Source organism: Miniopterus natalensis, chromosome 7, assembly GCF_054644295.1.
Source record: "Miniopterus natalensis isolate mMinNat1 chromosome 7, mMinNat1.hap1, whole genome shotgun sequence".
Classification (NCBI taxonomy): domain Eukaryota; kingdom Metazoa; phylum Chordata; class Mammalia; order Chiroptera; family Miniopteridae; genus Miniopterus; species Miniopterus natalensis.
The window spans coordinates 41,199,004-41,212,606 of NC_142087.1; the positions used below are offsets into that span (position 1 = coordinate 41,199,004).

Genomic DNA, 13,603 nt, shown 5'->3' on the forward strand with positions numbered 1-13,603 from the left:
AATACCCTATTAGAAAAGTATAGCAACACACCCAAGAATAGTTGAAAGCACTATGATCCACCCTCTTGATTTTTCTTATTTTAATCATACAGCTTGAAATGTGAATTACCTTGCCATTTCGTCTTCCACATATTTTTTTACAGCTTTCTCAGCAACTGTCCTATCCAGCTTTGCAATTGGCACAATTTTTGTTTCATCATACAGTGCTCGTGGTTCCTGAATCAATAAAGTAAATTTATACCAGCCTTTCAAAGAAAACTATTCAAATTTAGCTGCAATTAAAACACTCATTTATTTCTTCCAAAGAAATATATTTACCCTCATTAAATATATAAATCATAATAGTTATTATTACATTAGACTTCAGTGTGTATTTCCATTTTTCATGTTACCACCTCAGGAATAATTAAATACCATTCAAATATTAACAAGAGCATGGAACAGAGATAAAACCCACTCCAGGTTTGGAATCATTCTTTTTTTTTTTCATTTTTTTCCATCACTATTTATCCCCTCTATGCCCTCTGCAACCCCCACCCATTCCCCTCCACCCCCGAAATCACCACACTGTTGTCCATGTTCATAAGTTCTCTCTTTTCCCCACTTTTTTTCTCAATCCTCCCACCCAACCTCCCCACTCCCAGAGCTGTCTGTTCTCTGAGTCTGCCTCCATTTTGCTTGTTAGTTTAGTTCATTAAATTCCACATGAGTGAAATCATATGGTACTTGTCTTTCTCTGACTGGCTTATTTCACTTAGCATAATGTTGGAATCATTCATTCTTAAGAGAATTCTGGCTCCATTGTTTATTAGTTTATGGCACTTGAATGAAATGTGCACTTTACAAAATCACTGTGATAAGTAGCAATAATACACGTATGTTTGTTAAACACTGGGCATACAGACGTTAAGTTCTATAGATTAAAAACGCCAAATATGAAATATACTCATGCTAACACTACTTTATCCAATGGAAAAACCAAATGAAAGCAAAATACTGTACATTTATTTCTACATTTAAGCAAAAGTAAGTGGTATCAACAGACTTTCAATAAATATTTTGTATTACTTGCTGTCTTACCATTGCAATTTGAACCTCTCCTCCTGTAGCATATACTTCTCCATCATGACTACCATAAAGAAAAAATTTTTCTATGCTTCCATAATAGAGAGGAAGTGTCTTGACTGTCTTGACCTAATATTTAGTTTTGAAAAAAGGCTTTAGTGTTAATATTTACTAAGAGAAACAGGTTTAATATAATAATTATTTCATAGAACCATTTAAAAAAGGAAAAAATTTGATATCTATCATTAGAAAAATGAATTTTAAAAAAGCATTCTAATATTCTAATAAAGTTATAACTGTGAAGTTCTCTACTTACTCCCAACATATTTTGTAAAGAAATAGTACCTTTTTCATACAAAAATGTCATAGTATGCATGCATATGTCTAAAAGGTCCATAACTCCTCCAAAGTCAATTATTATAAATACCAAAGTATTTCAAACCTTTTTCCACCATAAAACCTGGCTTTCAAACTATGAACAGTGACTTACAAATTCCAACACGTTATAATTTCCTTCAAATAAATTAGCTCAAAACTTGCCTCCAGCATTTCTTTTCCTTACATGGCTTGAGAAATCTAAAGGTAATTTCCATTAATCCAATTCAGAAATTCCAGACAAGGACTATGACTTTATACCCAATCTACCTTTCCAATCTAATTTCTAAACTATTTATCTTCACGCACACATAACCCAACTCTACTGCTTGCTGTTACCCTGAACTTACCAACATCCTTGTCTATGCTCAAATTACTTCTCTGAGAAAGCATTTTACTTAATCACCACAGAGAACTTGATAAAGCTGGTCACTCCCTGCTTACAACTCTTCACCTGACTTCAGGTATCCCATATTCTCCTATTTCCCTTCTACCTCACCAGCTATCCCTTTCACTCTCCTTTGTCAGCTCCCCCTTTTCATTCTAATCCCTAAATGTTAGAAAAACAAGGCTGTAGCTATACACTACTTCTAGTTGATTGCATCCAATTCTGAGTTTTAAATGTGCAAACCTGAGTCTCCACTTCTTTCAGAGTCCTTACAAATGCCATATCTTGCCCAAATAATTTCATGATTTACTCTCTTCTAGGCCCATCCAAAGTCAGAAAATTTTCTCCTCACCTTCTGAACTGTCAAAGTTATATAGCAGTTATCTCTCTCTGGCTTATTATTATTTATGTTTGGTTATCTCTATTTTAGGCTGTAATATCTCTAAGGGCAAAGCATATCTAATCTCTACATTCTCCACAGCACAGTCAATAAGCATAGTAACTTACAAGAAGCATATAATAAAATGTGCTAAAAAGTCATAATTTCAAATCACATTAAAAAAACAACATTGAAAATCTCTATTTGAGTAAAGTTTATCACAAGAAACAATAAAAACCTTGCTAACTGAGCCTTAGGCAACAAGCAGGTTTTTTTAAATGCCATGCTAAATTATGTAATTAAAATCAGTTTGGCCTTTTCATTTTTTCCTGGCTCCTGAGGAGCCAATCAATACATACATTATTTTTACTTGTTAAATTCTAACACATCCAACCAATGTCACCCCAAGAAATTCAATAAAATTTAAAAAAAAATTCTAATAAATCTATTAGTTTCAAATTCTACTAAAAACTGAATCTAAAAAAAGTTAAACATACCAGCTGTCCTGCTTTGTATATTTTTCCATCCCATTCTATTGCTGAGTATGTGGCCCAGGGGCCCTGCTTTTTAGAAGGAAGATCAGAACGTGTAATTATTCCTTTAAACAATGTAAATTTTATTTGTTTGTCATACTTTTCATGGCAGTCCTTGAGCCATAAAGTAAATTCTCTGTCAATTTTCATTCGCTGCTCCTGTAAAATTTTAAAACATTCTATGAAATATAGTAAACAAATACAACCATTAACACTTGTCATTCATTCCATTTTTCCTTCCATATACCCATCCAGAAAACTTAATACAAAGCTAAAATATTTTGCTGGATCTTTATCCCCTACAAATTTAGATTTCTAACAAAACCATTACTAAAGAAAGCAAATCTTTATTATCATCTTTGTAACCAAGTCTCTATAGTTAATATCAACAATAAAGCTTTGCTTCCCTGCCTTAAAACTTAGGATACACAAAAAAATTATGAACAGGAGAGGCAAAGGAGAAGGAGGACTAGCTTGCTATGAAAAACGGGTAGGTGAAAACCTCACTGTGAATCATGCACATTCTCAAAAGGGCAATAAATAACTCTTTTCATGTATCAAGAACAGATATACATACATAATATAATAGTACATGAACATATAAAAGGTATATCTATGGTATTAAAATGTCATGGGGAAAAGCAATTAGGAAAAAAAAATCTAAATGAGGTTCCTGATGTGAGTGATAATGAAAAAAGGGTCGAGAAACTGTTCTACGCAAAACAAACTTTTCCTTTTAATTATGCAACACTATATATATTACCTATTACAAAAATTAAATCATAAAATAAAAACTAAGTGTTTTCTAATAATACATAAGAAAATGTTATTGCTTATCATTCTTCACCCTGCTGGGAGACAGTATAGAGATTTGCACTCAAACATAAGCTGCAATATAGTGTTTAATGTCCGTCTTAAGGAGAATGATTAGGGAAGACAATCTCCACATTATATGCTTTCACAGAAGTCAATGCACAAAATTACAAAAGTTCAATTTTTTTTACATACTTTACTCCATATTATACTATTTCCAAATGAAAATGGGGCAAAATTAAAAATGATTTCAGCTTTGAAAAAGAAATACATGTACTTGGTAAAGACTCAAAAATGGCAACAGTTTCAAAGAAAACTTCCCCAAATGCTTTTCATGGGTACCAACTCCTTTCTGAATCAGTAAATCACTATTGTCACTTTGTCAATTTAGCAAGGATATTAAAATTATTAACTAGGAATGGGACAGTCTGTCTACATTTTTATGCTTCACTTAAATGTATAGCCTGTGTATTAGATAAAATTATTCTAAGCTAAAATGTAAAGAAATCTCAGGATTCATTATCAACCAAATTACCAGATGCATTAATGAAATCCAGAAATTCAGTAATGTGTCAAAGGACAATGTTGCAAGTGTGGCAAGATGACAGTTAACTTAGGAGAGAAGTCTGTGGGTACTCATTATAATATTCTTTCAACTTTTCTGTGTATTTAAAATTTCCCAAAATTAGAAAATACATATTTCAAAATACAATGTGACAAAGAAATAGAATTAACCTATTGTGGATAACTTTTGGAAAGACCAAATTGTTCAACAAATGTTGGATAGTTAATACCAGGTGTATCATATCTAAGTACAAGTAAGACTTTCCTCTGAGGATAATTCTTTAAAAGTACCTTAATCTTCTATGATTCAGAATCTTTTATTAAGAGCAAAATGACTTTCAACATCTTGTAGAAATTACTAACTATAAGTACTACGTGCTATTGTATTGTATTTACTGCCCAAAAATTTCAGATTCACAATAAATGCATCTATTTCTTGGCAACTCAACACTGAACTACTGAAAGAGTAGTATATCAAGGAAAAGCTTCTGAAGTATTTGGATAGCATAAAAATAAAACAGTACACTAGTTTCATTCAACTTAAAAAAAAAAAAATCACCTTTTTAGCCCAAAGTATTTCACAGTTCTACCTCAATTTCACCCTTAAGATTAGATTAAAATTGCATAGTTTGGTTATTAATATACAAAGATAGCCCTTGTATTAGATAAAATTGTTCTGATATAAAAGCTGAAAGAATATCAAATGAATATTCTTCTATAGCTTCTATTTACTATGTCACAGTCTTGATATTAAGATCTAATAAAGAAATGTAAATTTTATCCAAAATGATCTAACCAGTTTGAAATTTTTAAAATAATTTTTTAAAAATTGATTTTTAAAGAGAGAGGGAGTGGGAAACGGAGAGGGGGAGAGGGAGGGAGAGGGAGGGAGGGAGAGGGAGGGAGAGGGAGAGGGAGAGGGAGGGAGAGGGAGAGAGAGGGAGAGAGAGGGAGAGAGAGAGAGAGAGAGAGAGAGAGAGAGAGAGAGAGAGAGAGAAATATCAATTTGTTATTATACTTATTTATGCATTCATTGGTTGATTCTTATATGTGCCTTGACTGGGGGTGGTATGAACACATAAACACTCACAGGGAAAATTTATACATATTCTTTTGATTAAATCAAATGAAAAGTACACAAAATGTCATAAATCTACACTGATAGTGACTGTTCTTATACATAAAATAGAACATTTGCAAATATTCAAATCATACCTGTCCATTTAAGATCCTTGTAAAAAGGGTGTTCTTATCTTTCAATTTTAGCTCAAGATCCATAAAAGTCAGTTTATTTGTGCTGACCTGGAATCTGTCATTAGTGAATAATGCACCAGATATTCTATTGTAGCACTCAATTGGTGCAAGCCCTCTCTTCTTAGGAGGAGTACACCAGTCAAAGCTTGAACAGAACAAAATATTAATTAGTAAAAAGATTAGGTTATAAAACAATATAATTTCAGCAAAACTAAAAACTTACTCTTCAACGGATGTATATGGTATTAGTCGTCCATTCCAAAAACATTCAAAAATAGGCCTTTTCCCTCTTGCAGCTTTCTCAAATATAAAACAATCATCATCATCATCTTCATCTTTTAATTCTAGAGCACAGGAGTAAGTGGAATGAAATGTTTATTGCTATAAAGTATACAAAACTTTTATCACTGAGAAATCAATTTCTATAAGTAAAATGTTAAAGTTGCTTCAAAGAAATGGTAACAAAAACTCATGATTGTTAACATATTCTATAAAACCTAAAGGAAGCTTTATTCTTAGTTTGCCCTCAGAAAGGAAAATTTCCAAAGTGGTTATACATTACAAATGGCGTTTCTCATTTAAAATAATTACTTATATACAGATCAATCTTTTACACAGAATCCCCTTTTCCTACAAACATAGGAACATAAATTCTATACCTAAAACGTTAAGTTTCACAATGTTGTCAGAACCAGTATGTTCACCTAAAAATAAGCTGGGAAGTCTATGGTATCTAGTAGCAGCAAGTTTGCCTAGTTTGGGCAAATTAATCAATAATCCTCAATTTAAGTTTAACATACAAACTATTAAATTTCTGAAGATTAGATCCAGGCGATACAGCTAAAATTATAACACGTTACAAAGCATCAAAAGCATAATTAACATAACTGTCTATAGCATTTTTATGTTTGTTAGCAAGACATTTTCATATATCCAGATAAATCAGGATCAAACATTATAACTGATATAGCAACACCTCAGTTATTCTGACATTAAGTCACCCCCACAAATAAAAACTTCTTCCCCCAAAAAACCCTCACAAGGGGTCCCTAAATAAAAGTTCCTTTCAATCAGACCAAATTGCTTTGCTTTTAGAGAACCCCTCTAAATCATCACTCAATTTATTGGCCCTTATTTTAAGAAATCATTTGAAGAACTTTATCTTTCTGTCTACAAGCATACAAATATTAGAAATTGCAAATTAAACAGGGGTCAGACACATCACAGGAGGCAGAACCACTGAGTACTAACATGTATGAGCACTGAATAAATAATGTTGGGCCGTCCTAGTCGGTTTAGCTCAATGGTTAGAGTGTCAGCCTGCAGAATGAAAGGTCTCAGGTTCAATTCTAGTCAAGGGCATGTAGCTCGATTGCAGGCTTGATCCCCAGCCCTGGTCGGGGCACGTGTGGGAGGCAACCAATTGATATTTCTCTCCCTCTCTCTCCCCCTTCCACTATCTTTGAAAAGCAATGGAAAAAATATCTTTGGTTGAGGATTAAAAAATAATAAAATAAAGTAAAATAAAATAACATAAAAGTTGGGTAAAAGACTTACAGCAGTTTCTTATTTAATCCTCAAACACTTCTATGAAGCATGAAGTATTATCCACCCCTCATTTCACAAATAAGGAAAAATGAAGTAGGCAGTAAGTACTTTGTCCAAGTTTACGCAATAGGAAGTGGCAGAGATGGGATTCAAATAAAAAAAAAAAACCTGGTTCCAGAACACACAACACTAAGTATATACTGAGGAGGTATTACGAATGAGAAAATTTAATACTGCTAATCTATGAATTCAATGAAATCTAAATAATTCCACTAGGGTTTCTTTTAAGTGAATGTACAAAGTGATTTCAAAGTTTATCTAAAAGAGTAAAAGATTAAGAAATAAGAATTTTCTCAAAAAAGAATACTGAGTATCTTGCTCTGCAGACATAAATATAGAATATATGGCTACAAGAGGGTCTCATTACTCATGTATAAAAATACAAAATAGATCTATAGTAAAGAAACCAGATCTACATACATATAGGAACTTATTATTATAAAAGTGGTATTTCAAACTCTTTCAAAAATCGTAACATTCAATATAATTGGTGCTAGGAGACTGAATGTTCACATAGAAAAATATTAAAGCCCTACCTCATCCTACATACAAAAAAGGAGATTATAGATGCATTAAAGATCTAAACATAAAATAATTTTTTAAAACTACAGGATCCTTTTATAATCTTGAGAAGACTTTCCATAGTAAGATAAAATCAGAAAACACAAAGAAAAAGCTAACTACAGAAAGTTTAAAACTTCTTTATATATACCTACAAAGATAATGGTAAAACAATATGGGGGATATGTAAAAGATTAACATGCAGTATATAACTGAAAGTTCAGTTCAATAAGAAATCTAAGAAAAAAAAAATGTAATGTTTCTTAAAGTCAGTGCTTTATGCATCTAAAAGTGAATATACACAAAAATCAAGAATTATAAAAATTACAAATACCTAACATCTTAAAAAGATTTGTATAAGAAAAAAGGCTTTAATATTTGTCTAAACTTAATAGTCCAGTTAACAATAATCATTAAAAAAAATCACTATCCTAAATCACTTCACATTTTGTAGGTAAAACAACAGATTAACATACTTGATGGAAAGCATGGGTCATCAGGGTAAGTTTCTCTATCATATAAGAAAGGGTGATATCGGATAATCCCTTCCACTATACCGTCTCCTTCAACGTGAGCTTTGAACTCAAAACTATCAGTTGCTGTGTTTATATACAATGTCTGCATGTCGTCTTGTATTTCCCTTAGGTTGACAATCTTAGGTGCCTTCCCCTTTTCAAACATAGAAATCTAAAATAAAAATACAACAAAAAATAATTAAATTCTATGGTGACTTCTGTTCTCAGCTATGATCCAACAAAGGAATAGGCAAAAACTACTTTTATTTGTACAAGTAATCATCTAGCTTAATGAAATTTTTTATGTGAGTTAAATAGCTATAAGTAGCATCTAAGAAAGGAATACAAAAAAAAAAAAAAAGTAAGCAAAAAACAGCAAAGCAGAGTGAAGGACAGATAAGTCATGAGCACATTTAATTCAAGGTATCCTGCTAGAGGTAGGAAGTGGGACAATGATGTACATGAAATTCTTTCTAACAGAACCCAACATTCAAATGTTTTATGGTTCTAAATCTTACTTCATCATAAGACTTCTGTGAACAAAAGGGAAACTACTTATGTCCCTTTTCCTCTCTGTTTTAAGACATAATATTCAGCAACAACTCATACCTGAACATCAAATTACTAAAAAACTTTGGTAAAAAGAGAGTTGTTTATTTGTTGACTGAATTTTCTTATCCAGAGTCACTTGGAACTGGAACAGATACCTAATAATTTATAATATTTGAAGAAGAAATTTTATCTTACTTCAATATCAATGTTGTTGAAAGGTCCAACTTCTTTTGATGTATGTTTTTCATTTCCTTTTGGGCCATGAATATAGTAATGATAAATATGCCTAAAATATAGAAAAATAACTATACTTTTAATTCACACAAAATTATAGTTCATACATTCTTCTACCAAAAAAAAATTCTAAAACTACTATTTGGTAGTGCCTAATGGGCACTGTATCAAGCATTTTTAAACATAGTATCCCATTTAATGGTAAAAACAATCCTGAGATGCAGGTGTTATTACACCTCATTTTATACATATAGAAACTGGGGTACAAGGAGTTTATATAATTTACCTAAGGTAATAGAACTTAGAGATTGGGAGAGGGGAGGCTTCAATCCAGAAGCCCTTTCTACTTCAAAGCTCACATACTTTACACTTCCAAGAAGTATAATTCAGAAAATACTAGAAGGCAAGAGGCTACAATTCTACTGGCTGGGGATGTCAAAGACTCAAATATCATGGAGTACATAGGATTAGATATCTTTAAGCTATCTGCGCAACACAAGAATATCATTCTATAACTCTCATAGCTCCTCTCCTATAGCAGTGGAAAACCTTATCACAATATTCTCAAACAAAAAAAACTAATGCATTCAACACTGTTCCACTGAAAACCACTTCATTTTTAAACCATTATTTTATTTTTAGGTAAAGGTTAAAAACGACTATATTTTGGTGACACTGTACTCAGGGCTAAACATGTTGGACCTGTGGCTATTCCTTAAACAAGAATTTGAATATTCCTTCACATAAAATTTAATTTTAAAAAATAATTAATGATCCTAGCTACTGTTTAAAATACTACTGATAAAAGAAAATCACTAAAAATCGTGAGATACTCCTTCAGACATCTCAAAAGTGTTAGCATTATAATCAAAGTTACAACCACACATTAAGAGAGTACTGTAAATGCTTAGCAGTTGTCTGTTTCAAAGAATGGTAAAAGCTGTATGTTATCTTTTGTTACAGTAGGAGTATGTCCTAATTATGTACACTCAGTTCCTTCAGTTAAAAAAAACCCCACTATAAAACAGCTAATAAAATATGTACTTAGAGAAAAGATATTCCCAAGTCTATTTAAAACTTTTGGGTTACAGGACCAATAAGCATCAATATTCATGAAAAGCTATTCCTAAAGTCAAATTTATTTTCCCATAAAAGAAAAAAATTCTAACTATGCTAATATATATTTATATATAAAATAGAGAATCTCAAATAAAGTGCAATAGCCTTTTTGGGTAAATGTGAAAAAATACTTTTTTCAAAAACATGAATTTTGCTTAGTAATTCAGACTACTACAAATTAGGAAACAATCCAGTAAGTGCTCTACACTATATAGCTACAGACAAAAGGCTTACAGCAGCAATTTTCAACCTTTTTCATCTCGTGGCACACATAAACTATTTACTAAAATTCTGTAGCACATCAAAAAATGTATTTTTTGCCATCTGACCAAAAAAGAAGTGTAATTTTGATACATTCATACTAGATGGCTATTACTATGTTGGCTGTTGTTATTTTTTCATTTGATGATCTAGGGAAAAGAGGTCAGTGCCCCTGACTAAATAGTCAGGTATTACATGTTTTAAAAATTCTTGTGGCATACTGCTTGAAAATCACTGGCTTAGGGGTATTATGTAAATATTAATCTGATTTGTTCTAATGGAATATATACTCCCTAAAAGGTTTCCTGAAATAGACAGATACACAAAGATTTATTTTCAGTAATACTAATATGCTGTATAAACACACAGACCTTTTTTTCATATTAATAGACTTGCTGCATTTATTTGATAAACACTCATAGAATATCTACCATTTAACAGGGCACACTGGGTATACAGTAGTGCATAAAAAATGACATTCCAATGGGGGAAAGCAGACAAAAAAAAATAAGTAAAATATATGGCATGGAAGATTATAACAGGTCCTATAAGAGAAGCATGAAAGGGGGCTATGGGAATGACGGCACTAAATTTGATAAATTCTGGTTTATTTTAAATTTTATCAAAGGTGTTAAAAGTGCCTGTGCCTCAAATATCGACCAGTACATTGCAGGTGACCAATAAATATTTACAGAATAGGGAACAATTTTAATGCTGACATCAGAGTACTGGTTACTGTACTGAAGGGAAGAAAAGGGGACAGGAGCAAAGCAGATAGCCAAGAAGTTTCAATGTATCTGTTATACTTTTGTTCTTAAAAAGGTAGAAACGTGTCCTCAATCAAATATAAATAATTACTTACGCTAACTGTCTTGTCCAAAGGTGGAAATAATTTTTCAAGTACTGTATGTGTTCTGTCTGCACCCCTGTGATGACCACAGCAGTGAAGCTGTCCTTTTCCTTCTCCTCTGAGATAAGAGAATGTAGGAATCGCTCATCATCATTTGTAATGTGAACAGAATCAGATGGCTGCAAGAATGAATACAAATAAAACAGATTACGTACACCGTTGTAATTACAGAAGTAGTATTTTATGTGATTCACTTGGCTCGCTTTAAATACAGTAAGGACAGAGAAACTTTTACACAGATGGCTAAACTGGCAAACATAAAGGAATAGCCTACCGTAATGCTAAACCAACTTTAGAATCATGAAGAAAAAGGTAAAGGAAAATAAACACTGAATTTTAAAATGCTGGAAAAAATTGAGGACACTTATCCTACAGTGGACTGAGTCCTTGCTTGGGTACCTACCACTTAACTTGGTCAAGACCAATGCCCTGCCCTCCATGTTTAAGAAAAGTAGGATGCAGCCTGAGCTCAGCTGGCTTAGCACAAAGGCACTTGCACTTGTGTTTATTAAAAGAGAACAAAATCATCCTGGGCCCCAGCCCACTTTCAGAGAATATCCATAGCTTCCAGAAGGGAACTAGGTAAAGGAGATTGGGGGGGGGAGGGGTGGAGAGTAGTGTTTGAGGATAAATATTATCAGCTTCTCAACTTTTACTATGAGTCTATATGAGGTAAACATTGCATGTATATATATGTACTATGCGTGTTACCATATACCTAAAAACTTATGAGGATAAAGATATACACTGAACTATTACATCTAAGAAAGTGGCTGATTTTCTTTGTTTAATAAGCATGTATTATTACTTTCTTAATAAAAAATAAATACAAATCCTGCAAAACCATTCCAACCATCCCTTACCCTAAATCACTATTATAGCTACAATGCATAATATACAAGTAACATTTTATACACTATGAAAGTTAGTACAATAGTTTAGGTGTACTAATGATGCAGGTTCACTATCCAAATATTTATCAAGTACCATCTAAAACCTATCTACAGCCCGGCCGGGCATGGCTCAGCGGCTGAGCATCAATCTAGGATCCAGGTGATCGGGGTTCGATTCCCGGTCACGGCACATGCCCAGGTTGAGGGCTCAATCAATGACTCTCTCATCATTGATGTTTCTATCTCTCTCTCTCCCTCTCCTTTCCTCTCTCTGAAATCAATAAAGATATAAATAAATAAAATAATAATAATAAAAAAATAAAACCCATCTACAATTCAACCTAGGCACAAGATCGGCTTCAAGATAAATAAAACAGTACCCTTCTTCCTCACAAATTCCATCTAGTAGGAGATGAGAAATAAATGATTGCCAAATAGCGTGCAAGTATAAAGACATGAACCAAGAACAATAGCAGTAAGTTACCCAACAGATAACTTAATAAGAACATTGCAGACCAAAGAGAACATGAAGGATTGGAGAGTATAAGGGAAATACAGTAGTTTAGAACATGATGAAAGATGAGGCTGGAAACGCTGAATCAAGCAGTAGAAATGGGTGGGAGAGACAGAATTAAATGTGGTAAATGATTAAAAAGGATTACAATTACTAACTGCTTGGTCAGGGGAAGCTGTTAATTGAAAAGGGTAGTTATGGGGAAGAGGGAGAAAAGGAGAGAATAAGAAAGGTTTATGGGTAACGTTTGACTTCAGATGTACCAAAAGTCAGTTACTTATGGAAGACTGGGAGAAGAACGTCTAATTTAAACTGGGAATCCATGTGCTAGATATGATCAATTGGCACTCAGCCACCTATTTACACCACCTCTTATTATTCCCTCTTGGCTCTAGAGAACGGAAAACCAAAAATCCCATTTCTAAGACACCCTTACATTTTGGGTTATGGATCAAATTAAGTTTTACCTAATCAGAAGCACTAGCCAAAGATTTAGAAGGGAAAAATGAGGCAGTGGCCATTTCCTAAGGATTCCTGAAGGTTTTCTGTTGTCGAGAGGTACTAAAAAGATCATTATCCTGGTTCCAGCTTAAAGTGTCAGCATTGACAGCACTGGTTATGGCCAGAAATTCTATATTCCAATGTTGTAGCAATTGTGACAACAAGGCCTCTCCAACTGTAATCACAGATAAGGCAATGTGTTTCTGAATTCCAGACCCAGGTCCTCCAGCTAAGTGATTATAGCATATGTTACGGCATCCCCTGAAGGTCAGTTCGGATTGTCCTGGCATCATTCTACAAGGTTCAGCCTAGAGTTCATTCCTTCGCCCCTTCCAATAATCATGTATCTAATTCCCTTTATCAAATCCTTTTCTATTTAAAGTGCCTAGAACAGTCTGTTTCCTCTACAGAGTCTAGCTTAATTCAGTGGCTCAATCTTAAAAGAAAAGTCACTTGACAAGAAATAGATTTGAGAACTGCTGATATTAAGTAGCATGCACGCATACACACACAAAAAGCAAGACAGCAAGACTGCAAGACTGCTGGTTATATAGAGATTAAGAA

At 33.0% G+C, this 13,603-nt stretch overlaps 1 protein-coding gene across 2 annotated transcripts in view; it reads right to left on the minus strand.

Annotated features, from left to right (window-relative positions):
- The window catches only part of SMCHD1 (structural maintenance of chromosomes flexible hinge domain containing 1), a 117,933-nt gene that overhangs the window by 74,026 nt on the left and 30,304 nt on the right, over nt 1-13,603 (minus strand). For both annotated transcript variants that reach the window (XM_087818980.1, XM_087818981.1), the window contains exons 8-15: nt 11,084-11,250; nt 8,803-8,893; nt 8,017-8,227; nt 5,595-5,715; nt 5,333-5,516; nt 2,705-2,899; nt 1,081-1,194; nt 110-216 (exon numbers count right to left, since the gene is read on the minus strand). In XM_087818980.1, coding sequence (XP_087675106.1) covers nt 110-216; nt 1,081-1,194; nt 2,705-2,899; nt 5,333-5,516; nt 5,595-5,715; nt 8,017-8,227; nt 8,803-8,893; nt 11,084-11,250 — 1,190 coding nt within the window. The remainder of the gene's footprint in view (nt 1-109; nt 217-1,080; nt 1,195-2,704; nt 2,900-5,332; nt 5,517-5,594; nt 5,716-8,016; nt 8,228-8,802; nt 8,894-11,083; nt 11,251-13,603) is intronic.